This window comes from Culex quinquefasciatus, chromosome 1, assembly GCF_015732765.1.
Source record: "Culex quinquefasciatus strain JHB chromosome 1, VPISU_Cqui_1.0_pri_paternal, whole genome shotgun sequence".
NCBI lineage: Eukaryota > Metazoa > Arthropoda > Insecta > Diptera > Culicidae > Culex > Culex quinquefasciatus.
In genome coordinates, this window is record NC_051861.1 from 39,264,829 (window position 1) to 39,292,328 (window position 27,500).

The following is a 27,500-nucleotide window of genomic DNA, read 5'->3' on the forward strand; positions in this document are numbered from 1 at the left end:
TCTCGAAAAATGCCACCGGGACCCGGGAAGCCGACTGGGTGAGAGGCAACCACGCTTACCCTGGTCCCGGACTTGTGATTACTGGAGCTATATTCAGGGTTGTTACGGAAAAGACGAGAAAAAATCCGCGCCAGATCCGCGCCGACCCCAAACCCCAATCCGCGCGAAATCCGCGCCATATAAAAAAACCGCGACAAACATAGAAGAGAGTAACATAATGAATGCAATTTTAAACGAAAAAAGAATAATACAGAAGGCATTTGGATCAGTACCGTTGATCAGTTGTGGATTCATATCCCACCTGTACCAAATGGAACCTTTTTTGCCATTTCTGAAACAATATTAGCATTTTTGCAACACTTTAAATACGTTGCTTTAAAAACGAGTTCAGAAAAAAAATAAATTCGAAGATTTAAAAAAAACTAAAACCATAAAATAAATCACCAAATTATAAAATCAAGGGATTAAGTACTTGATAATTCTCGCCAAAACTTTACTCTGGAAAATCGAAACACGAAATTTCTATTATTTTCTTCTCTAAATTTTCTAATCCAAAATATGACTCGAAAATGATCCGAACTAAAAAATGGCAAAAAAATATATAATAATTTGAAAATTTTATGATTTAATAATTAAATAATTAAATAATTTAATAATTCAATAATTTAATAATTTAATAATTTAATAATTTAATAATTTAATAATTTAATAATTTAATAATTTAATAATTTAATGATTTAATAATTTAATAATTTAATAATTTAATAATAAAATAATTTAATAATTTAATAATAAAATAATTTATTAATTTAATAATTTAATAATTTAATAATTTAATAATTTAATAATTTAATAATTTAATAATTTAATAATTTAATAATTTAATAATTTAATAATTTAATAATTTAATAATTTAATAATTTAATAATTTAATAATTTAATAATTTAATAATTTAATAATTTAATAATTTAATAATTTAATAATTTAATAATTTAATAATTTAATAATTTAATAATTTAATAATTTAATAATTTAATAATTTAATAATTTAATAATTTAATAATTTAATAATTTAATAATTTTATAATTTTATAATTTAATAATTTAATAATTTAATAATTAAATAATTTAATAATTTAATAATTTAATAATTTAATAATTTAATAATTTGATAATTTAATAATTTAATAATTACTAATTTAATAATTTAATAATTTAATAATTTAATAATTTAATAATCAAATAATTTAAAAATTTAATAATTTGATAACTTAAGAACTTTCTTAAAAAAAAAAATTAACAAATCAATGGTAATATTTTCGTAATTTTCAATTTAATAATTCGTTTTTACGTTTTTTTTGAGTCTGTAATGTTTTGACAATTTCAAATTATGAATTCTATTTTTTTATTATTTGAATATGTAAATTCTGAAATTTCAAATTGTTGAATTCCAGATTTCTTATTTTTTAAATTTTAACATTACATTTCGCTTTTAGACGGAGATTTTAGCAGATTTCTAAGTGGATTTCGTCATGTTGTGATAATTGGGAGAAGAATCAATTCTACCTGAATCAGAGTGGCAACAATTTTTTTATTTTTTCAATAAATCAAAAATTTAAAAATTTAAATTTTATATTTAAAAAAATTAAAAATCTACAAAGTTTCATAGCCTAAAATTTTTAAATTTCTGTAATTTTTCGAATTTTGTTATTTTGATTTTAATAAAATTGGTATTTTTGAATTGTTAAGCAGATGTTTTAAAAATAATGAGTTGTAATGTTATGTTAAATTTATATAACAAATCTCAATACATTAAAAAAATCGCTCCTTGAAGATTAATTCAAAGTTTCGTATTAAGAAAAATAACAATCAATAATTTTAGAAGAAAATTTTCTTCATTAACAACTTCTTAGAAATTGATGTTTTCGCACTCAACGAAAAAGATTGAATTTATTTTATTCGTAATAATATTTTCCTTTGTAATTTGAAAGAAATTTTATCGTTCTCAATTATTTTGTTTATCAGAATTGCTATCCGCGCGAAATCCGCGCCTGAGCAAATTAGCCAGCAAATCCGCGCCAGATCCGCGCGATACGCGCCATCCGCGCCATCCGCGCGATCCGCGCCGTCCGTAACAACCCTGTATATTGCAGTTGTCGCTTCATTTGTGTGCTTATTGAGCAATTGTTTACGGTGTTATCAGTGACGAATACACTCCAATTGATAAGCATTATACGCTCGATATTTTCGACTAAGTAAATTAAATTCACATACATTTAATAAATTACATGTAAAGCTGGTACAAATATTTTTAAAAGTTTTGTCACCCCCCTTCAAAATTGGCCCGCAAAATCAGGGGGCAAAAATATTTTACAATCAACTTCAAAATTTCAATGAAAATTCAAGTGCAACCAGCTGAAATCAAATTAAAATACATTCTTCTGCGTTTAAAATCATTTTAGCATGTTTGGGTTTATTAAAAAAATCTTAAGATTTTATGAAAATTTTCGATGCAAAATCTTTTTTCGATACAATTTTGTTTTTGTCAGATCTTAGATTTTTGAAAACTAATTATTGCAAAACAACTGAACTAGTGTAAAATGAATTTTAAAACACTTTTTTCATTTAAATGTGAAGACTATGGCTTGTTATTTAAATTTTTATATTTTTATTTTTGCCCCCTTGACCTCGGCCAGGCCGAGGACAAAACTTTTTAAATATTTGCATCGGCCTAACTGGAAAGTTCTAGTCAGCACTTTAATTTGATCAATTCTCAGTCTGAAAAGCACATTGACACATGCATCAATACCAACGTTTACAATGTTCTCAGCCCCAGCGAATCGAATCCGTACTTTACGATCACACACAAATCTCGAATGAATGAAAAGATCATAACATTAAATGGCGAAGAAATAATGACGGTCGCGAGCTTTCAAAGATCACGTTCGCACGTGTTGAGACTGATGGCGTGACCTGACTGCGAGAACCCTCAACTATGTGTTGAAAGCAGTCCGAACGACTGAGCACATTGTACAGACCTACATAATTGATATGTTATGGGCTCGGGTAAGAGTACACATACACAAATTGCTTGCTCGATTCTCAAGTGAGTCGGAGTTCATCGCGTGTTTGCGGCCACCGAAGAGGAGGGGCCCGTAATCGCTGATAATCATAATGTTATCAATCTAATATCGGTACTGAATTAGGAATGGCCACTTTCGGCGGTGATTTTCAAATTGTTTTCCTTCGACACCGGCAGCGAAGCGATTCGGTGTCAGTTCAAATATTTACTCCGCGATCATTATCCTCAGCGTATATAAGCGGTGATTCAGCAGGACACCGTCAAACCATGTGGACGCGCGCCGTGACACTGTTGTTGGTGCTGGCAGTAACCTTGGCCGACTTTGGCCAAGGTGCCATCTACCCGGAAGACGACACCCAGGAAAATCTGCTCACCGTGGTGCCGTGCGTGAAGCGATTGTGTGAAAAGTACTTCAAGTCGGAACGCGCCATGAAGGGATCGCTGGCGATCATCAATATCAAACCGGACACCTCGGCGTTCCAGCTGAATATTTTGAAGTCCTTCAACGATGATCCGCGGCACGAGATGGGCGTAATGGTGAAGGACGGTCGCAAGAAGCACTGGAACGCCTCGCACGTCACGGAAAAGGCTAAAAACTACTTGCTTTTGGTAAGCGATTCTTCGGAGCTGGACGCTCCGATCAACCAGCTGCGACGTCTGCCGACGTGGAATCCGCTGGCGCAGGTTGTGGTGCTCTTTACGTCCGAGATGACTCCGCTGGTGTTTCAAATCGAAGTGCGGAACGCTTTGCAGAAGTTGTTCGAGAACTCGGTGCTTAACGTGAACGTAATGGTTCAGCGGTACAATACGAGCGTGCTGGAAGTGTGGACCTGGTTTCCGTACGAGAATGGAGGTTGCGCGGACAGTATTTTGAACATCCGTCTGATGGACGAATGCGAGTACGTGGAAGTTTCGATGGAAAACGTTGCCGAGAAGATGGACGAAAATTCCGAGTTTATCGTTCCGGAGTTGGAGTATTCCAACGTTACTGCAGCGAACAGTTCGCTGCAGGTGTTCTTCGAGCAATCGGAGCAAACTGGAGATTCGTTTGCGGAAACTGTGTGGCTGTTTCGCGAGAAGCATTACTTCTCAGACTACGGGCCAAAGATTCCCAAGGACTACAACTACTGTCCGTTGATGATCAGCACTCCGATCTGGGAGCCATTTGTTGTAGGAAATGAGACGAGCATCGAAAAGGGTCTGGAGGTGCTGATGATTGAGGTGATTACGGCTCGCATGAAGCTCACGCCAGTGTATCGGTTCATCGATCCGTTGCGCGCTTCAGCTACCATAACGGCGGACAATAGTACGGGATTCTATGCGGATTTGATACAGAGGCGTACGGATCTGATGATTGGAGGTTTGTACGAGAATCCCATCAGTAGGAGAATGCTGTCTTCGTCCATCCCGTACTTTCAGGATGATCTAACGTGGTGCGTTCCAACGGCTCGACATGCTCCAAAGTGGTTGAACGTATTCATCATCTTCAACGTGTGGATCTGGCTAGTGGCAATCATAATTATCTTCGTAGCAGCCGCCATCATCTACTGCCTCAACCACGTCGAGCATCGCTACCCGGAAAACTACACCTGGATGCTCCTGCAATCGCTGGCATTTTCCCTCAGCGTCTATGCCCACTACTGGCCGCAACGGTTCTCCATCCGCTTCTTCCTGGTGGGCTACATGATCTACGGCTTGCACTGGAGTGCGGCGTATCACAGCTTCCTGATTTCGGTTCTAACCCGACCCAGATTCGAACCTCAGATTAGCACCGTTGAAGCTGCAATGGCGAACAAGTTCCAGTTTGCCGGTCCGGAGAACACGCTAGTACACTTTGACAAGCCGGACGGCGTTTCACGGTTCATTACATCTGTTTACCAGGTCTGTCCGGACCGGGATGACTGCTTGGCACGACTTCATTCCGAGCGGAACCTGGCCGTCGCCATGTCGCGAGCTCATTCGCACAACAGCAAAAGCATCGGCGAGGCGGAGATATTCTGCTTCGACCGGAAAGACAACATACAGACGTACTCGGTGGGTATGATGGTCAAAAAGGACTTTCATTTGCTGCCCAAGATCAACGACTTGATCCGGCGCATCAGCGAGTCGGGACTTTTGGGCAAGTGGCAGGTCGAGAGTGACAAGATTAGGGTTGACGAAGATCTGGAAGACAGAGGTGGGGATGATGGGGGCCATGGCGATGGACAGATCGTGCTCAAGGTGGAACACATTGAGGGGGCGTTCATTTTGGGGGCGATTGGACTCGGGCTGTCAACGGTAGCATTTATCGGCGAAATTGTGTACTTTAACCTCAAGAATCGATACAAGTGGAACGATAGTATGTTTAGTAGACTGTTTTGCTAGGCAACACCTCACATAGCGTCAACAATTCACCAACGCACCAAAAACCAATCTTGAGCGATTGTACACGCGATTTGACCTTGGACTGCGATCGATCATTTTGGCGCAATCAGAGGGAACCATATTTTGGCAACCAAACTTCGCGTCGTCGGCAGAACCTTCACCAGCTTTAATGACCAGAGGACCTCATGGCTGGTCGGATATTCACACGCCAAACCGGTAACTGCGGCACGGTATATATGTAAAGTGGAAAATTGATCACTTCGTTGAAATCAGCGCACGCCGAACGGTGAAGATAATTTCTGGAGCAAATTGAGCCATTTATGAGTTCTAGTGTAGATCAAACACAGCTTTGGAGCACCTTTGTGCAACAATTTGACACACAAAAAGTAGCAAATAAGTAAGTGGCTAGCCAAAATTAAGATGCCTGAGAAGCTTAATTGTATCAACTGGGGTTGACAAATTTAGTGACTTTTTTATTGCCTCGAAAAGTTCTTAATATAAAGCACAACTTGATTTTTTTGGCGAGAAGGTCGAAAGAAACTGGAGACGTTAATTTTATATCCAGAATCACTTTCGGAACTTTAAGGTGAAGCCGTTGATCATTTTCGAAGAAAATTGATCATCACTATAAAATATTCTGTATTAAATTCAATTAAACGAATTTCCGCACCAAAAGGAATCAGCGTGTGCCGCTTGTTGCCTTCTTGAAGTCACTGAAAGAATTTTTGATCTAAATCAATTGTGCTTCAAAATTTATATAATTTTGTGGCACAGTCATTGACGTCCTAGTTGGCAATCATTAATTAATGACGATTTCCATAACTTCACAAGGAATGGGATAATCGTTACCAAAGGAATCAGCATGTGTAGGGCACTATTCTAAACAACTTGTTGAAGGAATTTTGTCAAAATATTGAAAGCGACGCAAAATTTATATATTTGAACGAAAAATCATGACAATGATGGAAGTCTTCACGTTAAAAGGACACCGAAAATTGTTTTCAGTAAGTGAAATGTAACAGGCTATGAATAATATCAATCGCAATAACTCTTTTATGGTTTATTTATATGATCCGAAATGCTTTTCAATGCAGCAAACCCAACTCTCGATTGATTTCCAAATAAAAAGCATTCTATGCAACACACTATACACTTTATTTGTGCGACCTGTTAATTGAACTGGTCCACCTTCACCGTATGCCAATTGCACGCCACCCCCAACATGGACATCGAACATTGAATGCAAACAACCAATGCGAGCAAGTAGGTAGGTACCAGAACAACCCCGGCGGTCCACTCTACTCTTGACACTGACCGGGCCGTATAAAATTGGCCACGAATAATGCTGCCTTTTGCTTCCTTCGTTCTGCCGCTTTTTTATTGTTGTTAATAATTAGGTACACATATGGGTCATTCCACCTGAAGTGTGCAAGAAAAAATGCAAATTTGAAAATTACCATCTCCGATTCTGCTCAAATTTGGCAGAGCTGTTGAGACTGTCAAAACATGTAAAAATCCCGAATTTCATCCAAATCGGACCACCCCCTCCATTTTTGTACCCTCCCAAAAAATCGACTTTTTGGCTATTTTTGAGCGAAACCCTATCTTCGAAAGACGATAACTCAGGAACCACAAATCTTAGAGAGTCGGTCTTAGACTCAATTTTGAAGGAAATTGGACGTAGAATCCATTTCCGTGATCAAAATTTGGATAAAAATATTTTTTCTGCCTGTATTGCGCAATTGAAAACTTTGAATGGCCGTATCTCAAAACAGCCCTATTTATTTTTTAAATTTGACCTCACCATCGTATTCCCGTCCAATTTTACATAAGAATCACTTATCGACAGAAAGGAATATGTTTCGTTCCAGAGATATCAAATTTTAAAGTTTTGAGTATTTGAGATTACCTAAATTAGCTACACTCGCCACATATGCTAGAAGGACTCGGGCGCGCTGATCAATAACTGCTACCTGTTTATTTATTGAAATACGATTTCATCCCAATTAATCATTAGCAAATTAGGCAAAAATTGTAGGAAAATGCTGTATTAATCTTAAATTTAAAAAAATAGTATGGGGTGAATTTATGTGCTAGCCCACAGGACAGAGCAAGAACGACACGCAATACAGAGCAGAATGGAATTCCGCTGTGCTAGCAGGAAATTGAAATTGATGTTGTAAGTAACACTTAAGAAAAAGTGTACAATACATTATCGTATCAAAATTATGAATTAACATGAATAATACTCTCGTGAAGCATGATTAAGCAAGAGGATTTCTGGAAAGTATAAAGCTGAAAAAGTAAGAAAATTTTTTTGTCAATCATTTCGAAATCTTGGAAAACGATACAGCTGCTGTCCACATGTATCAGAAGTATATGGTTTCGTTTTTGAAATTATATGTACCAGAATTGAAAAAAAAATCATCAATTTTTCAGATGAAACTGGTTCACAATATAAAAATCAGTTTAATATGATCATACTCAATCTTTCAAACCGTAAGGCAGATTTTGGGGTTTATTGCTGAATGACACTATTTTGCTACCGCACATGGCAAAAGCTCTAGAACCCATGGGAATTATTTCATCTACTACATCCAGCTCTACATTTGTTCTTGCTTCAAATAAAAGAAATAATTTGATAAAGTGGGAAGAAATGAGGAATTAGGAAAATATGAAAACAATAGATTTTTTTAATTGTGTTGTAAAAACGTTGTAGCATTTGCAAATAAATATTGAAAGTTCAAATTTTACCTAATATGGTTCAATGACACTGACATCAGGAAAAACAGTGCATTCAAAATTACCCAATAAATATTCCTTAAACAAAAAATAGATTGTTCAAGGTATTGATTATCTCAAAATCGTATAAAATTATAAAAATAATTCATCTTACAGAACACCAGGTAGTAATTATTGATCAGCGCGCCCGAGTCCTTCTAGCATATGTGGCGAGTGTAGTTAATTTAGGTAATCTCAAATACTCAAAACTTTAAAATTCGATATCTCTGGAACGAAACATATTCCTTTCTGTCGATAAGTGATTCTTATGTAAAATTGGACGGGGAATACGATGTTGAGGTCAAATTTAAAAAATAAATAGGGCTGTTTTGAGATACGGCCATTCAAAGTTTTGAATTGCGCAATACAGGTAGAAAACATATTTTAATCCAAATTTTGATCACGGAAATGAATTCTACGTCCAATTTTCTTAAAAATTGAGTCTAAGACCGACTCTCTAAGATTTATGGTTCCTGAGTTATCTTCGTTTGAAGATAGGGTTTTGCTCAAAAATAGCCAAAAGTCGTTTTTTGGGAGGGTACATAACTGGAGGGGAGGTCCGATTTGGATGAAATTCGGGATTTTTGCATGTTTTGATAGTCTCAACAGCTCTGCCAAATTTGAGCAGAATCGGAGATGGTAATTTTCAAATGGTGTTCCGCTTCAGATGGAATGACCCATATGCGGACACGTTTGTGCTAGCGTAGTTAAACGACTTATGGCTGAGAGTGAAATATTGTCAATTTATTGGAAGTAATCTGGCTCATTTTGATTTTTTCTAGATTACAATTTGAATTTGCAAAGTAAAGAATCAGGCCAGTTAATCAAATCAAATCAGGTTCGGAAGACTTACAAGCTATCGGAAATGAAAATTTAGCATAGCATAGCATAGCATTGGTGTCTACCCGTAGCTGCTACTTCGTTATTGACCGGGACCCCCAAACATTGCTCCGTGGACCACAGATGAAAAGTAGGAACCAATCATCACCCCTTTGCAATTTTCAAAGGTCCCTATCGTGCTAATCAATACCGACGCCAGCCACGACCAGTGGTAAGACACGGGGAAGTGGATGGGAATGTTAGTTTGATACTTGAGTGATGGGACCGCTAAATCGGCTGCGTCTCCGACAAAGTATCACATGAGTTTTGAGGGGTTAGTAAGATGGGTAGGAGGTCAGGATCAGGGGTTGTGATGGATCGACATTTTTTCTGACAGTTGATTGAGTTCTTCTCTCATTTTCGCTACGTCTGCTTGACCTAGACATTCTGCTTTCGCTCAAACACACACGAATGAATGAGCGCCACACAAAGTCACTCAAATGCTCAATTGACTCTCTCCCGAAATTCATTCGCGTATCACTAGTTCGTTTGATATTTGATCGGAATTTCGATCAATTTTGCAATGATAGCTATCAATCGACAGCTCTTTTTCTCTATCACTGACTGTTGCTAGTCGAGTGCCCGGCGGATAATCGAAGGCAGATTTTTTTGAATTTTGAGCTCGGTTTTGAGTTTGATTTTTTGCTTGAATTGGAAATTATCCGCGCGCCTAGGGACTATCCATAAACCACGTGGCCATTTTTTTAAATGTCAGACCCCTCCCCCACCTCGACGAAAATTACAAAACAAATCCAAGGACTCCCTGAAGTTAAGATCTGTGGGTCTACCGCCGTAACAAGCCAGAGGTCGACGGGTTTGACCCGGAACATATCCGCATAGCTACAGTGAGTATGGTTGACTACTTTTCTGATGAGTTGGGATGTCCTGGGTCATCCAAGAACTCACTAAAGTTAAGATCTGTGGGTCTACCGCCGTAACAAGCCAGAGGTCGACGGGTTTTGACCCCGGAACATATCCGCATAGCTACAGTGAGTATGGTTGACTACTTTTCTGATGAGTTGGGATGTCCTGGGTCATCCAAGGACTCACTAAAGTTAAGATCTGTGGGTCTACCGCCGTAACAAGCCAGAGGTCGAAGGTTTTTGACCCCGGAACATATCCACAAAGCTTCAGTGAGTATTGTAGACTACTTTTCTGATGAGTTGGGATGTCCTGGGTCATCCAAGGACTCACTGAAGTTAAGATCTGTGGGTCTACCGTCGTAACAAGCCAGAGGTCGACGGGTTTGACCCGGAACATATCCGCATAGCTTCAGTGAGTATTGTAGACTACTTTTCTGATGAGTTTGATTTCCTGGGTCATCCAAGGACTCACTGGAGTTAAGATCTGAGGGTCTACCACCGTAACAAGTCAGAGGTCGACGGATTTTGACCCCGGAACATATCCGCATAGCTTCAGTGAGTATTGTAGACTACTTTTCTGATGAGTTGGGATGTCCTGGGTTATCCAAGGACTCACTGAAGTTAAGATCTGTGGGTCTACCGCTGTAACAAGCCAGAGGTCGACGGTTTTTTACCCCGGAACATACCCAGTGAGTATGGTAGACTACTTTGCTGATGTGTTGGGCTGACTTGGGTCATCCAAGGACTCCTTGGAGTTAAGATCTGGTGGTCTATCATATCTCCAGAAGAGTCCTTGGATGACCCAGAACATCTCAACATACCAGCAAATTAGTCTACAATACTCACTGAAGCTATGCGGGTATGTTCCGGGGTAAAAAACTGTCGACCTCTGGCTTGTTACGGTGGTAGACCCACAGATCTTAACTCCAGGGAGTCCTTGGATGACCCAGGACATCACAACACATCAGCAAAGTAGTCTACCATACTTACTGAAGCTATGCGGATATGTTCCGGGGTCAAAAACCGTCGACCTCTGGCTTGTTACGGTGGTAGACCCATAGATCTTAACTCCAGTGAGTCCTTGGATGACCCAGGAAATCCAAACTCATAAGAAAAGTAGTCTACAACTGAAGTTATGCGGATATGTTCCGGAGTCAAAACTGTCGACCTCTGGCTTGTTACGGTGGTAGACCCACAGATCTTAACTCCAGGGAGTCCTTAGATGACCCAGGACATCACAACACATCAGCAAAGTAGTCTACCATACTTACTGAAGCTATGCGGATATGTTCCGGGGTAACCCGTCGACTCTGACAGTGAGTCCTTGGATGACCCAGGAAATCCAAACTCATCAGAAAAGTAGTCTACAATACTCACTGAAGTTATGCGGATATGTTCCGGGGTCAAAAACCATCGACCTCTGGCTTGTTACGGCGGTAGACCCACAGATCTTAACTTCAGTGAGTCCTTGGATGACCCAAGATATCCCAACACAACAGCAAAGTAGTCTACCATTCTCACTGGAGCTATGCGGATATGTTCCGGGGTAAAAACCCGTCGACCTCTGGCTTGTTACGGCGGTAGACCCACAGATCTTAACTCAGGGAGTCCTTGGATGACCCAGATCATCCCAATAAGTTGTTACAACAATGCACTGTAGCCTACCGCACTCTTGAAGCCGTCTGGGTAGGATCCGTTGACAAAATTTTGAAGTTTCAACTTGTTTCTTTGGTTAGCCTGTTGCACAAAATTTCCGGATGTTTCGGATGGACTAGAACATCCCAGGTGTTCCAAAACCATGCAAAACGTTTTTATATCATAACTTAACAAAATAGTATTGATACATTTTGAAAATTCTCCGACAAATTACGAATTCCCAAAGATTCTTAATTTAAGTCATATTCTCAATTTAAGTCACGGACATTCTTTTTTTTAACGATTCTCGATTTAAACACCCCATTTCTGTGTGTAAATCAAGAATATGGTGTATTATAATAATATAATATTATTGATAATAATATTATTTGCAAAATCTGGATGGGTTTGTTTTTTGTTTATCTCATCCAAGTAAGCAATGAAAATTGAAGAGAGCAGTGAGCAGCAGAGAGAGAGAAGGCAAGCCGTCAAGTCAGAGTAACTCTTTGAGAGTCAAAATCGGCAATCTCTCGGTTTAAATACATGTGAGCTCACTGAGTGTAACGTTCATGCGACCGGCCCTCTTTTGAGCGATCACTTAGCACTGAATTCATGATAGGCGTTCTGAGTTCTCTATCAACGATCAAATGGAAAATGACAGCTGATAGGCTAGCTGTGTCAAATATCGTGCGATCACTATCAGTGATCGATCCCTTTTTAGAGCCCTGGTCAGGATTCACTGTGGTAGGAGATGCGACCATAAGAAATTTGTTTATCGGTTGAAATTTTAAAAATCTTAGGCAGCCAGCTGCGGAAAGATCTAGAGATTTAAATATAGTATTAATTCAACCGCGATTCTCCTGAAGTTTTAAGCACTTAAGTGACATTTTAAGCAAAACAAAACAAAAAAAAAAATGTTTTAAGGTAGGTTGACAGTATTTCCTGTGATTCATTTAGATGTTAACAAAACATGTTCAGGATGAATGAAATAAATAAACTCGCTTTAAAAAATATTAGCCTTTGAATGTGATAACCAAAACCACAATGGACACTAAACTTGTCAAATAATCACCCCCAATGGTACCATACCTAATTGCACCGCAAAAAATAAAATTATTTTCATTGCAATCCACCAAGCCAACATTCACCTGGTTTAAAGACCAACCTCGTCTGATAAAATATGTTTGAATGGGCGTTTAAACAAATGCCATTCGACGCGCGGGGAGGAAAAGGTAATTGCTCGGGGTTGTTGGTGAAGCATTTAATTGGAGCCGGGATTTGAAAACCATAGTGTGGACCATAGTGACGCTAATTTGGCGCACTATTGGACTAATAATTATTATGCTTAGCAGACTAGGTTGATGATTTAAATACGATGTCAATTGCGCCGAGTTACGAAACTGTTGTTTATTCAAATTTAAATTTGGCTCGATTTAAGCGGTACTGGTTTTAAATGTTTGCGTGAGACTCACCCAAAATTCGCCTAAAAGTAGTCAGTGCTTCAATTTGTGTTGACATCCAAATGATTATTTTTATCAAAAAAAAAAGTTCCCGATAGCATTCGTATCAATGTCAACCGAATTGACTCAAAACAAACAATATTACAAACTGTTATCAATTTTGATAAGAAGTTATCACAGCGCTAATCCAATCAACCTGTCATCGTTTGATTCCGTTCCCTTCGAATAGAATCTCCCCCAAAGGCATACAGTAGAGAGAGTCCATGACCTAATATGGTCATCCAAACGTCGCTGATTCGTCACTTTCTCACGCCAGTCGGTGCAAAAACCACAGCTGAAACAGCTGGGAATTTGTTGTCCACATCGATGGATGGTGTAAGTTTACGGGGGTGCAGAGATTCATTCACGAAGAATTTTACGCGCGAAACGATGCCGGTTTGGTGCGCGTTGGGTGGGCGGAACCCCCTCCTTCCGCACCTCCTTCACTGTTGAGACTGCAGTTTCGCTACGAGAGGAATATTTTTAGGTTTTGTTTTTAACGATCGGCGGAACCGGGACCCGTGGTGTAGAGGTAAGCGTGGTTGCCTCTCACCCAGTCGGGATGGGTTCGATCCCAGAAGGCATTTCTAGCAAAACAATGCAAAAGGACCGAAGCCGAAGTGTAAACAAAGAGTCTATCCTGCTCACGTCAGTTGATGTTTACATTCGGAACGAGCAGGAGAGACTCTTTGTTTACACTTCGGCTTCGGTCCTATTGCATTGTTTTGCTAGATTTTTCAAGACGAGATTTGTCTGATTAAGCCTTCCGTCGGACGTGGAAGTAAATGTTGACCCCGGTCTAACCTAGAGGTTTTTTCCATCCAGGTGTAGGTATCGTCTCGCTGGGTCCTGTCACGGTGGAGTCGCTAGTACACTTATGTGCGTTTAACTTTTGATAGGGTTGTCAGATCTTCAATCTTTTGAACTCGCAAACTTTGAACTTGTAATGTGAAATATTCTTAATCCTTCTAATATTTATCATCTACAATTACATTCTATTTGCCATAAATTGAACACTTTCCTAACTGAATTAAAATATAAAACCATCACTTGCCAATGGTTATCACGTCAAGTCACATTTCCCCATTCAACATTCCACATTACTGACTACACCTAATCCCCAAAGGAATGTCTGCTCACGGAGACGCCAGGTCGTTTACTGACCTCCATTCCAACCAACGAAAAAACACACAGTTCGACTCACTTAACGCCCACGTGGGGTTTGCTTCCATTGCCATATGTCCAATGCTCGAGTTGTAAACAGAGAGTCCGAACCAAACCGAAGCGAATGAGAAAGCGGAGAGAGAACCGTTGAAAAGCGACGTGATTCCATAAATGGTTACGGAAAATCGGAAAATTCTCATCGTTTGGCGTCGCGACGCCACCGCCGTCGCCACACTCACGTGGGCTGGAGTCGCGCGGTGAATTTCGATTCGTGTTGGGATTTATGTTGATGGTATGTTATGTTTTATAATACATTTCGGACAAGATGGAGTGTATTTCAGAACTGTCGTTTTCTTTGACAGCAAAGCGTCTTGCAGTTTTGTGCCAATTTGTTGCAGGATGATGGTTTCTTTCAACCAAAAATTGCAGCCCGTCACTCTTTAGATGGGATGGGAGGTCACCAATTGCTTGGAAAAGTATTAATCACGGCCTGTCAGCGGCCACATTACCACCGCGTCTTGACGTCCACAAATTACAGAACCCCAAATTGATCGTGAAAAGTTGGATCATTTGGGACTGGGCCATTCGGCAGAATGACGGTCGGCGGAATGACGTTCGGCAGACAATCAGAAGGCAGAAAAGGTCATTCGGCAGACAAACATTCGGCAGAAAGTACATTCGGCGGAAAAGTACGAATGGCAGAAAAATGTTCGGCAGAAAAGGTCAAATGGCAGACAGGGTCATTTGGCGGAACGTCGATTGGCAGAAAAGCACATAAGGCAGAAAGGTTCATATGGCAGAAAAGTACAGAAGGCAGACAAACAAATGGCAGAAAAGATCATTAAGCAGAATATATCATAAGGCAGAATATTATTTGGCAGACAAAGTCATTTTTGTCTAACTTCCTACCAGCAACTTTATCGAGACAGAACCCAGTGAGACTAGGGACCTACATAGGGGAAATGAAATGTTCTGGGAGAAATTTCAAACACCCAAAGTCATTCAAATTTTAGGTTGAAAAACTTGTAGTTTTTCTTTCGAGCTGGCACTTTTCTTATACCGAACAAACACAAACATAACAAAAACTACCAGATTATTATCAACAACAATTTTACAATACACTCAACCCCCGGTGGTTGGTCACTTTTTCGTTTGACACTTTTTTAGTTTGTACCCCGTTGGTTGGTCAAAGTCAAACTAAAAAGTGACGAACTGTCACTTTTTACACAGGCCTCACGCACACTATCAAAACAAACGTTTGGTAATGTGTGTGAGCGCCGTGTAAAAAGGGTGTCAAACTAAAAAGTGACCCCGTTCGTTTGACAACAGTTGGTGTCAAACCATCGGGGTTTGAGTGTACTTGTAATTGTTATAAGTCTCGTTTTTATGCCAAAACTATTTTAAATTGATTCCAACCTTGTTCTTGCATGATCTTGTTGCTCGATTGGAACCCCGATTTGACAGTTCGATTGGAACCCTGAGAGTGACATTTCGCCTCTCCATATAGGCTCTCTAAGTGAGACAACCTGGACTGAGCTTACGACTTAACCTGTAGGTCCGACGGGGGCCAACATTCAATTTCCCGTCCGACGGCAGGCGTGACCAGACAAATCTTTAAAGGGCATAAAATTTCCGATCTTTTGCTGCCCATACATCAATGTTTTCTATAAAACCCACGTTTTTAAATACCTGGGCTTTTGCCCAGTTTGATCCACTAGAAAAAAAATTACGAAAGTCCATACATTTTTGGCAGATTGCTCAAACGAAACCATAACAACGTTTTTGCTTAAGTATTTAAAAACGTGGGTTTTATAGAAAACCTTGATGTATGGGTATCAAAAGATCGAAAATTGTATGCCCTTTCCAATGCCACAGAGATTGACTTGTGAATCGTGGACCGGTTCGGATGCCGGCGGATTTTCCGACGACGAAATTTCGGGTTTAAACGAAATTCCAACGAAAAATCTATTCTATCGATACAAAGACTCCCAAAACGGTGTTATACCCACAATTAGCAATTCTATGGTAATATATTGACGTTCAGTTAAATTAAATGTTTGCAAAACTAAGTTTAGATAAGTTTTATATAGAATTTCCAGAGTTATTTAAACTTTCATACTAAGTAAGTAGTAAACTTGATATTCAAACCAAATTATTTTGTTAATCAGTCAAGGATGCCTATTTGGAGTTGGGAGACTGGAATTATGGTGATTTATCAACAAATAACTTTATTTATGTTAATTTTTCGAAAGGTGTAGGGAGAGTGGGAGACTTGATCCCCTTTTTGTATCGCACATAACTCTGCCAATTTCTCACAAAACTATGAACTTTTGCAAGAATTGAAAGCTTAAACATACAACTATGTTTGGCTAATAAGGGTATTTCATCAGATAAACTCTTCGAATCATGCCAAGCGTTTTAAAAATATATTAAACCGCCATTTTCAAAATGTTGGGAGTAATTTGATGCCCTATTCAACATTTTGAAGAAATCTTAAGCAAAATGTTTCTTATTCATCCAATCTTTTAATTTTCTATAAGTTACAGCAATTAGCATTAGCATTAGCATTAGCATTTGGAGGACGCCCCACCACCGGAAGGCTCCACAACGCTTATCCCACTGTTTGGTCTGGTTGTGTTAGACCCTCATCCGGAACAATAATCCAACACGGGAGATACCATGTCTTCATCTTTTGATGAGTGTGTAATACAGCCCAGGGCATAAGGGGGTCCACGCCGGGTCCAAGCTATCCTCGGGGAAATGAAGGAATGTTAGTAAACACCTATCTAAAGTGCGCAGGGACCCTACGTCACCTTAGTGGTATAGATGTTTGTAGGGAGGTTTTGGACTCAATGTTAGTAGGAGAGGTAGAACCTAGGATATACCCCGAAAGGTATTGCGGGCGAATCAAGTAGAGTTATTTTTATATTATTAAACATATACTTGTGACTGTATAGTATAAAGGATACATGATTTATATTTTTTTATATTTTAAGTCACGGCAGATACAACGCGACGAAGCCGTGCTTGATTAAATTGACTTAGACTGACTGAACTGACCACTTACTCTTGTAAAAGCAATGCTGATTAAACACATTTTTATTATGTCTGCTGTTAAACTCATGCTACCGACTGTTAGAGTAAAGAGAAGTTTATATTTTTTTATATTTTTTTTTTTAATTATTGAGTGTTTAAGCGAAATTCGAGGATATAAATGATTTAAAGCATAATTGGAATCTTGATTTAAACTCTTACAGCGATGCGGAGAGAACATTAATTATTTATGTGTTTTATTTAAATGTAGGAGTTAGATATATAATTAAAACGACCGATTTTAAAAGCATAATTAGTTAATATTTCAACTTTTTTTGTGTAATGGGATTAATCAGCATATTTAATATTTTTAAATAAATACAACAACAATGGAAAGTCCTCACTAAGTTTTCAGCTAAAATGCAACAGTTGAGAAAATTTCTGTTAAGGTATTAAAATATTGTTGATTTAGAATCGAATCAGTCTTAGACAGCCGGCTGTGGAAAGACTGAATCTCAGTTGAAATTTGTGTGAAAATTATTTTGGTTGGTCTCATTTCAATATCAAAATACGGCTAATTTCTGACATTTGATACCAAACTGAATTAATAAAATAAATAAACAAACTATGTTGCGTCAAGAATAACCAATCTTCAAAAAATAAAAATAAAACGGTTAAGTTCATGTTGTTGTTCCTATTGCTAGTCAAAATGATCGTGATTGTATTAAATTAAATAGAGTGTTGGTTCAAAAAAAAAAAAACTAAGCACGATAATATTATAAACATTCACAGTTTATAATGAAAATGAATGCTCCGTTCTGGCATCGAGTAGTGCGGTGCCTGTGTGGACGCGCAGTCCTGTTTTCTCGTGTTATTTCCCGTCTCTTTTATGTCGCTGTTCGAGTGCATGGGGTGATTGGTCATTATAATTAAATAATGGCATCAGTAGTGCAGTGCCTGTGTGGACGCTCAGTCCTTTTTCTCGTGTTATTTTCCGTCTCTTTTATGTCGCTGTTCGAGTGCATGGGGTGATTGGTCATTATAATTAAATAATGGCATCAGTAGTGCGGTGCCTGTGTGGACGCTCAGTCCTTTTTTCTCGTGTTATTTTCCGTCTCTTTTATGTCGCTGTTCGAGTGCATGGGGTGATTGGTCATTATAAATAAATAATGGCATCAGTAGTGCGGTGCCTGTGTGAACGCGCAGTCCTGTTTTTTCGTGTTATTTTCCATCTCTTTTGTGTCGCTATTTGTGTACATGGGGTGATTGGATTTCTTCTGATTCGTGTTGTTTTCATCTCTTTTGTGTCGTTGTTTGTGTGCATGGGGTGATTGGTCTTCTTCTTCTTCTTTTTCTTTATTTTTAGTTCGCGCGTTCGTTGGCCAATGAGTTTATTTTTGTCCTCTTTACATAGTTTTCGATAGAAACGATCCGAATTCTTTTTTTCGAGACAAGCAAATCGTATTGCTGGATTAAGTCCTTTCTATATCATCGATGATCGGAAGGCACGCCGACGAATATGTTTTAAGGCTTATGATATAAAATCATTTTAATGAATAAAGCCCTTCTTACATCACCGTTGATCGGAAGGCACGCCGACGAAGAATTTCTGGAGAATCGCGGTCGAATTAATACTATATTTAAAATTCTAGATAGCTATCTTTCGGATTCGATTGTGAGTAGCGGGACTTCGCGGTTACTATGCAACGTATTTTTGGAGTCTTTTTATAAATTTATAAGTCCTTCTTTTATCATCGTTGATAGGAAGGCACGCCGACGGTTAAGTTCGTTTAAGTTATTGTTTTAATTTCATTACAATCGGTTACGTGGTGTCCTGTTTTCTTTTCGTTTATATTCGTTGATCGTAATAATTTATTCCAACTGGCAGCTTTAGTATTAACTCATCTACTATTTTTGACATTTGCTCGCGTTATCTTAATTGTACCAACAGTAAAAATATACTGATAAGTCCAGCCCATAGCACTACCGCTCGGTTGGCACGCGTTCGATTAAAACAATTTTTTAAATAATCAATTATTTATCTTTCCGCAGCCGGCTGCCTAAGATTTAAAATTTCAACCGATAAACAAAATGCTCATGGTCACATCACTGCCACTCGTGAATCCTGACCTCATACCCATCTACTAACCCCTCAAAACTCATGTGATACTTTGTCGGAGAAGCAGTCGATTGGGCGGTCTCTATCACTCAAGTATCGGACTAACATTCCCATCCACTTCCCCGTGACCCTACCACTGGTCGTGGCCGGCGCCGGTATTGATCAGCATGATAGGGGCCTTTGAGAAGTTGCGAAGCGAGGAAAGATAGCACCCACTTATCTTCCACGGCTCGTGGATGTAACTTCTGGAGGTCCTGGTCAATAACGGAGTAGCAACTGCGGGTGGGCACCTATGCCTATGCTTATGCTAAAATGAATGCTCCGTTCTGGCATCCTTGCACAAAAAAAAACACCAACACAAAAAAAACAATCGCAGCAGCATAGGGAGCGTTCTTTTATTACGTACCGCAAAAAATCGTTGTATGGACCACCCTCTCCCCCAATTGCGTTACGTAATATAAAAACGCTCCCATAATCTTCTCTCTTTCTCTGTGCTCAACATGGAGCGAACTCACCGCACACTCCAACAGCAAGCAGCACCAACACACCGAAAGCCTACACGCGCTGTTTGTGCTGATGACGATGATGATGACGACGAAGCACACAGCAGCAGCAATGGGTGAGAGGCGCGCTAAATCACCATCCAGCAGAAACACGGCTCCGACGGCCGTCAGCGCACCAGTCAAATGCCTCACGCCCTTCACTCTCTTTTGCTCTCACTCCCAAATCCAGAGAGAAAACACATACAAGCTTCCGTGGTGAAACCACAAACGCCACTTCATGCGGGCAGAGAAACTTTTCTTCTCTGACAAGAAAACCACAACACTCTTACATGTTTGTGTTCCAGGTACAATGCAAATGATAAGAGGAATGCCTTTTTTCATCAAACTTCATCGCCTTGAAGGCGATCTAGAGATCTCTATCTCTCTACGCATCATCATCAACTCGTTGGTGTGCGTATAAAATGTCATCGTCGAACCAGTCACGATCACGAGCACGCCTGGCGAGTTCACATACACTTCTAGAAATTCCACCAAAGTATCCGGATGACGCATCCAGACCGCCATCTTCCTCTTGCTCGAAGGCGAAAACAATTCCATCCAAAAACACTTATTTTAGATTCAATTCCACTTAAACTCCGCACTACTCGATCGCACCAATGAAAACCGCGACGTTTGGTACACTTTTCATGGTTTAATTCCGTATTTCACACCGGGAAAAGATAATTTTAAATACGCGGAAAGGCACACGCGACCGATCTGTCAAACTCCACGCACGGCTCCATTTTCTATAAGTTACAGCAATTTCACATTAAACCTGTACGTTTGTTTTCAAAATATAACAAGTTTAGCATGCAAAATATTTAAAAACTTAAAATTTTCTTTTTAGACCAAAATTGAGCATGTTTACAAAAGCTGGTAATTTTTGTTTACAAAACTTTTGAAAAATGGTTCAAACTGCAGTAAGTTATGTTCAACTATACTGAAGGAAACTATGTACGAAAACCCAGCTCAATTAATTAATCTTGAGGCTGATTCCAGTGACTGTAAAAATGCAGGGATCAAGTCTCCTAAACGTACTTTTTCAAACAATTGTTTGTAAAAATAGTATGACGATAAATTTAACGTCAAATGCGGAAGGGTTTTGGAGTTGAAATGTTTATCAAGCAATTCATGTATAAAAATATTTTTTAAATAATTTTTGAGTGTTTTCTATACTTATCAAAACAAAGAAAAAGATCTCTTGGAAGTTTTTTGCAGCACTTTTTAGAAAATGTGTGTAACTCAATCTAAACATTTTTAATTTTTTTCTTTGTTTTCTACAATGAGTTTTAGTTGATTTCACACAACTTTCTAGAACAAAGCCAATTGTTTTACCCACATGCTGACGAGATACAGGCTTGGGATCAAGTGTCCCTGGGGATCAAGTCTCCCACTCTCCCTACAAACTTTTGTTGCACCTTTTTTATTTCTTTTATGGAAATCATCTTTTCATGAGCTTTTATAGCAAAATGTTCGGCATGAGTTTCTGAATAAAACGTAGTACTAGGTTTTTGACAAACTTTTAATTGTTTATATGTTTCATCACAAAATGTGTATAGTGCCCAAGGGGTGTAAATATTTTTTTTACATACAGTACTTTCTTTTAATGTGTACCAACATTGACCAAAATATGACATCGGTATTACGTCTACAGCCCGAGTTATTCAACTGTCTCATTATAGACGCACTTGGCAGGAACAATGAGACACTCTACGAAAATCAATTATTTTCTAATAAAATGTCATGTTTTAGTATTGTTCCGTTGCAGGTAACTTGCCTTAATTATTTTAAAACAATTTTACCAACTTGAAACTTAAATTAACAAAAGTTATACCAAAAGTATTAGAATTTTGTAAAATCCATATATTTATACCAAAAACTTTATATTTTTTGTTAAATGGAGTTAAAACTCAATAAATTTGCCAAAATCACTTTCAATTCATATTTTGAAAAGTTACATATAGTGCGTCCATCCCAGGAATTCCCGGGACAAAACTCCAGGATTTTTCCAAAACCGGGAATTTCCGAATCCCGGATTTTTATATTTTATCCCGGGAATCCCCGAAATCGGTAAAAATATCAAATTTTGGTCTGGAAATTCAGATTTTGTTGTGGAATAGATGAACAACGATTAAAAAATAAAAATAAAATATTAAGCATAATTTTACTTATAGAGAATAATTGTCAGATCCGTAAATTGACGTAAATTGCTTAGCGCTTGAAATATTTTCGCTTCACTTTTATATTCATGAATTTAAATTGAAAAAAAAGTAATTTTAAATATTTTTTTATGAAACATCTTTGGCAACAAAGACGAATGTATCGAATCAGAACAGCTGTTTTAGTTTATTTTTTGCATAATGTTTTGATTTTTCTGATTGATTTCGGTTAAAACAGAAACAGAACAAAACAATTAGTACACCGATCTCCAAATTAATTGCTCTGAAATCTCGTGTACTTATTCAGTTTGTACTTCAGATTTTCTCCAGTTGGCGGTAGAGACATTAAGATAATTTGTAAAATATTGTTTGTTATGATTTTATCTGCTGTTTTTTTATTTGTTGTTTTAGACATTTTAAAAATTGTTGAAGCTTTTCTGGTCATGTCATATAAAAATAAAAATATGTATTAATAAGAGACTTATTTAATTTGAATCACACTGGATTAAAAATTTTGATACATTTAAAAACCAAAGCACAAGAAAGAGCAAAAACTAATCTTTCAAGCTATTTAAAACGGCTATTCTTGTTCAGATTGAAGAGTAGATTTTCACCAATGAACAGTATTGAGCTAAATCCATGATTTTTATCGCCCTAGTTACATAGATTTTGAAAAGAAGAAAAATCAAAGTGTCTCATTGTTACCCATGGGCTGAAAGGAGTGAGAAACAATAAGGTAGCCCTGGATTCTCGGTATATTCTTAATTTTGGCCAAACCAAATGAAAGGACATTGTAGCCCAACTCATTCCCTATGAAACGTCAAAAAAAATCTGGAGAAATGTTAGTTTTGGTGTTTACGGCTGCCTATGAGCGAAAAACTAATTTTTGTCCATAATTTACTTCACCCCAGAATCAAACATTAATGAATAACTTTTCAAGGGAGCTTCCATAACCAAAGCCACTATTATGGCAGACGTGTATCGTGTAGACACACCTTTCCCCAAAATATGAGCCTGTTTGGTTGAAACTACTACTTGTGAGAGCCATTTTATCATTGTTCCCCGTGTCTCATTGATGACTACTCTACCTAATCTACATTGTCGTGTTTGCCATTATCATTAGAATTGTGAAATTTTGTGCAGTACAAGTGAAAATTATTCCCAGTCAATCAATCGGAATTCTGAAACGGAATTCAATTCGATCGATTACGTATTCCGTGTCAAACGCAACAACCGATACGTACACGGAATAGGAGCGCTAGTTTATTGTAAACATATGGTACGTTCGTTTAAAGAGCCGGTGCGGCACTGGTGACGCACTCGTCGGTGCCAGTTTTGGTTCAATCGAACGTCATTTGTCAGTGTGCGTGGAACTCGCATGAAACTGAAAAATATATTGAAAAGCACTAGAGTTTCAGTTCCAAGATGGCGGTGAAACTCTTGCGGCACTAGCGCGAGTTTCTTCAAACAAACACTTTGACAGCTCTGAGTGCGGCACTCAGTGCGAAACTAGCCCTCAAACGAACGTACCATTATAGAAACAGACCCCCAAAATTCGTTTTAAATACTGAGATATTCCACAAAAACCAAAAAAAAACTTCGTGCATTTTTGTCATTTTCCATATGAAAGAAGTTTCAAACTTGTCGTGCTATCTTGACACAGCCTGAAATTTGATGTAAGTGCGACAATCGGGTACTAAAGCCCTATGTAAATTTTGAACAACTGTAAAAACACGATAAAAAACCATTTGTGATCACTTTTTTTCATTTTAATGCAAAAAAATATTGACAAGACAACATTTTTTCGATGGCTCAAGTATGGTCCCCTTGGAACGGGCTGTCAAGTAGGACCTTTCCTGTCAAGAAGGACCGTGAAGTTAATGTTTTAACTGGTGGATCAATTCTCAAATTTAGTTCTCGGCTTATCAGTCCCAGTAGCAAGTAAAACGAAAATTTTGTTTTTTTATATATAATATCATTTTCAAGGGTTTTTAAATTGAATTAAAAATCCATTTTAAATCCTTTGCGGTCGTTGTACTCAGAAAAATAAGCTTTATCGTTATGACCAATAATATCACAAATTTAAACTTCATTTTAGGACCCAATTGGCCAAAGGGATTTCAGGTCAGAAAGCGTTTGACACAGATACGAGCTCGACTACCGTAAACCTTTTCAATTATATTTCGGGACTCCGGCAACCAAATTCAGCCAAACTTCGGGGCAATGCACAGAATGGTCAACTAAACATAACGTAATTGTTATTGTTTACATTGCGTGCTCTCGTTTTTGTTTATTCAAGATCAAACTTTAAAACTCGTTTTTCTCGGAACGTCAAATACGACGTACGACAAAACAGCACGACAGCGATAAATAATTGTAAAGAGAGGTTTGGATTATCTTAACGTGAAGACTTCCATCATTGTCATGATTTTTCGTTCAAAGATATAAATTTTGCGTCGCTTTCATTATTTTGACAAAATTCCTCCAACAAGTTGTTTAGAATAGTGCCCTACACATGCTGATTCTTTTGGTAACGATTATCCCATTCCTTGAAAATTTATGGAAATCGTCATTAATCAATGACTGCCAAGTAGGACGTCAATGACTGTGCCACAAAATTTTATAAATTTTGAAGCACATTTGATTTAGATCAAAAATTCTTTCAGTGGCTTCAAGAAGGTAATAACCGGCACATGCTGATTCCTTTTGGTGCTGAAATTCGTTAAATTGAATTTAATACAGAATCTATGTATATAAAAAAAAATTCGACGGTTTTGTTCGAACGCGAATCAGTTCAATACGGAGTGTCGGATCGAGGTGCTTTTTGTTGCGTTAGGTTGGTGTAAGCCCATGGAAGGTTTATATGCTAAAAAATTTCCACTTTGGCCACTCTTGGAGCGATTCCGGAGCATCTGCAGATTGTATGGAAAAATGTACGTAAACTCAAATTTTGATCACAGGAGGCTGAATTAGCAAAAAAGCAAAAAACGAAAAAAAAAACGAAAAAAAAGCAGAACGAAGTTTGTCGGGTAAGGCTTGTATTTTATAATGATGATGATCAATTTTCTTCGAAAATGATCAACGGCTTCACCTCAAGCTAAGAACCAGATTATCCGTTCGACGCAGTGATGGACGCAGAACTTTGCGGCTGTCATCATAGCCTGCCTGTCATCGACCATTGAACATAGTATGCTCTGTAGATTGTTCAACTGACAGATCACAGAAAAATCGAACTGGCGCAAAGTGCTGCGTCCACCACTGCGTCAAACGAATAATCTTGTTCTCACCTTTACCGTTTCAAACCTGTGGACACCTAGTTTCGAGTAGAAATCACGCAATAGAGAAACGCCAAGATAATGTTGAAGCTCGAACAAGTTATTTGTTTTGTATGATTGACCTAAAAACCAAAATTACAGCACACCACAATGGTCCTGAATAACAAAACCGTGCGTCGTCGCTAGAAAACCGCTTAACAATGTTGAAAAATATTGATATTTTGAATTTTGACGTCGTACGGTTGCACGGACGACAAACGATGGACGGACTCAGCAAGGTGTACAAAAGTACCGCGAAAATGTGATCTTTTTCTACTTTGATTTTGAGTCTAAACAAATAGATTTTTTAATTCATTATTGTTTTGTGTATTGTTTTCGAACGTTTCCAACTAAGAAGAGATCCTGCCAAACAAAGCTTTCTGCTGAATGGTTTTCTGCTGAACGACTTATTCGGCCCAATGAGTTATTCTGCCATTTGTACTATTCCGCTCAACGACATTCTGCCAAACGACTTATTCGGCCTAACGAGTTATTCTGCCATTTGTACCATTCCGCCTAATGACATTCTGCCAATTGATTTTCTGCCGAACAAGCTTTTCTGCCAAACGTATTTTCTGCCGAATGACCTTTTCTGCCGAATGACCCATTCCGCCGATTGTTTTTCTGCCGTTCGGCTTTCCGCCGAATGTCATTCTGCCGAATAATTTTCTGCCGAATGGCCCAGTCCCGGATCATTTCCAACATACCAACTAGCAGCGTGCCACGTACTGGAAAATCGAAGCGAATCCCCGATGTACACACAAATTGATTTATTTGCGAACATTAACAAAATTATAAGCGGGAGCGGGACTATTTATAAGCCGCCGAATTTCGCATCTAAACACCGACTTTAAAGGCGTCGACAGCGTAAACCGAAACGGCCTGCCTGGTCAACAGGTGGACCGAGCGAAATTCCGTGTGAACGGTTCAAATTTCGGGCGGAGTAACTTTTGGCGCGAAACTTTGCTGCTTGGGAAATTCGATTTTGCTGCGTCGTCAAATTGGGGACAGATGCTTCACGACGCCGGAGTACGACTGTGATCGTAAATATTAGATTTAAATGAGAAAATATTACTTTTCAAAACTTGTTTGTACGTGGTTAAATCACGTCACGAGAAAGGAGACCAACATTAAATGATAACTTTTTGGAATTGAGGGACAAGCGTTGCATAAACATTTCCTTCTTCGGCATCATTGTCGATCGGAAGGCACGCTAACGGGTGATTCGTTTGTAGTCGAACACGTTTTTTCGTTGACGATTTACTAACTGATGAAAATACCCTTAAAGTATAATTGCAACGCGATTGTACAACTCCTCTCCCTAGCATCATAGTTCGAGAGGCATCGTTAACCATTAAAGCAGCATCCGCTATTGTGACACTTTCCGTTTATTTCAAATGGAAGAATTTTATAAAAGTGAAAATTTATGCTCTTGGCAAACAATTGGATACTGCTGTAGAGACTGCTTTAATTTAGCTGATGGATTTTAAAAAATGCCAAAAAGATTCTTTCTTAGACAGCAGGCTGTGGAAAGATAGCAGATATTACACTCGCGATACGAAACTAACGACGCAATATGTTTTACTCAATTGCATACACCGTAATACATTACAAGTATTAAACATATAAAACGTCTTTGCCTTGTGTGTTTTAGGTCACTCAGTAATAAAAATAAGGGTAATTATCTAACAACTCACAAGAAATCGCCCCGATCTATCTTCAATTTGAGTGAAACTTTGTCCCAAGGGTAACTTTTGTCCCTGATCACGAATCCGAGGTCCGTTTCTATTTTTGAACATGCGAAAAAAATTGCAGCCCGAATCCGGTTTTGTAAATTGATTTAACGTGGAGATTTTCCCTTATCCCTTAAAATAGGAGCATCAATCCCATCTTCCAAATCCTTTTCCTTGTCCCTGGACGCGGTGGAGCAAGATGCTGCCGGCAATGGAGGGCTGTTTTGGTGTTGTAGGGCTGCTTTAACTACACTAAATATCTTAGCATATCCGGGGTTGGACAGACATACACAAGACGAAATCCAGTCTACAATCCGCTAAAATCACTGACT

General features: G+C 38.4%; 1 protein-coding gene across 1 annotated transcript; it reads left to right on the forward strand.

The window, feature by feature from the left end:
• Positions 1 to 3,335: 3,335 nt before the first annotated feature.
• On the forward strand, positions 3,336 to 5,848 carry LOC6037348. The gene has a single exon (XM_038249728.1). It carries the CDS (start codon positions 3,351 to 3,353, stop codon positions 5,445 to 5,447), a length of 2,097 nt encoding a protein of 698 aa, XP_038105656.1. The 5' UTR covers positions 3,336 to 3,350; the 3' UTR covers positions 5,448 to 5,848.
• Positions 5,849 to 27,500: the final 21,652 nt, after the last annotated feature.

Coding starts and splice junctions, on each gene's coding strand:
- LOC6037348 (XM_038249728.1), top strand. CDS start 3,351: ATGTGGACGCGCGCCGTGACACTGTTGTTGGTGCTGGCAGTAACCTTG.